General features: G+C 41.4%; 1 protein-coding gene across 1 annotated transcript in view; it reads right to left on the bottom strand.

Annotated features, from left to right (window-relative positions):
* Positions 1–229: 229 nt before the first annotated feature.
* The window catches only part of LOC107684575 (mitotic checkpoint protein BUB3-like), a 23,969-nt gene continuing 21,918 nt past the window's right edge, over positions 230–2,280 (bottom strand). Inside the window, 2 exon segments of the mRNA XM_016480864.1 lie at positions 230–767; positions 2,033–2,249. Of these exon segments, the coding sequence (XP_016336350.1) occupies positions 758–767; positions 2,033–2,249 (227 nt within the window). The 3' untranslated portion in view covers positions 230–757.

The raw sequence follows: 2,280 nt of genomic DNA, 5'->3' as shown, positions 1-2,280 counted from the left end.
GTAAGTGCGTGCGTGTGAGTGTGTAAGTGAGTGTGTGTGTGTGTGTGTGTGTAAGTGCGTGTGAGTGAGTGTGTAAGTGTGTGTGAGTGAGTGTGTGAGTAAGTGTGTGTGAGAGTGAGTGAGTAAGTGCGTGTGAGTGAGTGTGTAAGTGAGTGTGTGTGAGTGTGAGTGTGTAAGTGAGTGTGTGTGTGTGAGTGAGTGTGTAAGTGAGTGTGTGTGTGTGTGTGTGTGTGAGTGAATGTGTGAGTAAGTGAGTGTGTGAGCAGCTGCACACAGGAACGGTTCACTCAGTCAACCAACAAAAGCGTTTTTCTGTGGATTTGATTGGATTTCATGCCTGTTTTTAATGAATTCATACGGTTATAATTCAAAGAATTAAATCCACATTTCATTTGATAAAATAATGGCATGAATGACTTTGGGTCAGTGTGAACTTCATTTACTGTGAGACGGACATCAGAGATGATCAGAGGAGAAAGTCTGACCTGTTTGAAGCAAAACTTTACAGTTTCAATATTAGAAAGAGAAAAAAACACTGATTTCAGACTGATTTCTATTATGATATGACACTCATGTTCAGTGAAAAGGATATTTTTATTTTTCCTAAAGATAAAAATACACACATTGGAGGGCAAAACATAAAATGAAAACATTTACTGAATTTTATCCGTTGACAGAGAGAGAGTAAAATAGACAGACGTGAAGGAAACGAGTGTTGAGTTCAAACAGGGCAGCAGAGCGTTTAATCAGGATTCATTCACGTGGATCTGTGACAACAAGAACACAAACATCAGATCAGCTGCACATCCATCTCAAAGATCCCGAGCTTTAAAACAAACGAACCGCCTGATCACTACATCTGCACTTCTGACAAATCCACGCATGCACAGATTTAACAGACGGTGCGGAGCATGTGATCGAGAGACGCGTATCGAGCAGCGCAGGAAATTCAATCAGAGCGTCTGCTAAAGCTCTTTCTGATGACATTACTGGACGCAATCATCAAGAACGAGCTGAAGTGATAAATAAATGAATATGTAATACAAATATAATTAAAAAAAGGAAGTAAGCACTGTAACCAACAGGGCTCTCAGTATTCTGGGGAGTTTGTGTGCATTGGGAGTCATATGTTTTCAAGTAAAGCCGATTGAGCACACAGTGATAATGACATGAATATGTGAGCGGGCAAATGGATAAAGCACAGCATAAATCCTGAGTTTAAGGTTTGTCGTGAAGCTGAACTCTCCTTCACACGGACCAACCGTCACGCAGAGAACACGCCATCAAACAATAAACACATGCTCACTTCACAAGATCTCACGCTGGATTCAACAAAGCTCGTAAGGTTTGTGAAATTAGATGTTCATTAGTCATTCAAAGATTTGTTTATGATATACAAGTGCATTTCCTGAATGCTGACGGCAAATGAGAAAGTATTATAATGTTTGCCTTTCTATTACTAACGATATAAAAGCAATCGTTATAATACTTTTTTGTATACATTTTAATTCCTTTGTTTAACCGTTCTATTATTAGACCGTATTAGACCGAACTGCTAAACGACGCTCAGGTGCTGCTGGTTTCAGTGCCGTCACAATAAAGTCCGCCTCAAACAGAAAAACGTATCGGCCGATGCTGATATCGACCTTAAATCTAGATTAAAGACACATCTCTTTAGCCAAGCATTCACATAATGCATCTCATAACCTTGTACCGCAGCTATATCTGATTAAATGCACATTATCATCCTTTAGCTTGGTTTGAACAGCAGCTACGCTAATTGTGTCCCGAGGTAACTAGCTTCAGTCTGGATATAATATAATCGTTGCTGCTGATAGAGTTCACCGTCTGTTTGATTACGTCATTAACTAACTGCATGACTTCACTTTACATTTCTGCCATATGGACATAAGCTACTACTAAATATAATGTACAAACTTTAATTTTCTGTAAAACTGCTTTGCAACAGTTTGTATCGTGAAAAGTGCTATACAAATAAAAATAAGAAAGAGAAGAGGCAGGCGGGACTCACTTGGGCTTGGTCTCGGCGTCGGTCACCTGGCGGATGAAGACGGCGTCGGCGGGGTGAGAGACGTCTCCCTGCTCCTGCATGTACGAGCAGGCGATGGCCAGCAGAGAGCCGTCTGTACTGAACGCCAGAGACGCCACGCTCGTGGGGTAACGGTGGAACTGACACAGACGCTTCTTGTTGAACGGATCCCAAATGTTCACGAAGCCATCAGAACCGCCTGCACACACACACACACACACACAAACACA

Source organism: Sinocyclocheilus anshuiensis, unplaced genomic scaffold, assembly GCF_001515605.1.
Source record: "Sinocyclocheilus anshuiensis isolate Anshui unplaced genomic scaffold, SAMN03320099.WGS_v1.1 scaffold401, whole genome shotgun sequence".
Taxonomy (NCBI): domain Eukaryota; kingdom Metazoa; phylum Chordata; class Actinopteri; order Cypriniformes; family Cyprinidae; genus Sinocyclocheilus; species Sinocyclocheilus anshuiensis.
The sequence above is the reverse complement of the archived record's forward strand: the minus strand, read 5'-3'. Positions and strand labels throughout refer to the sequence as shown.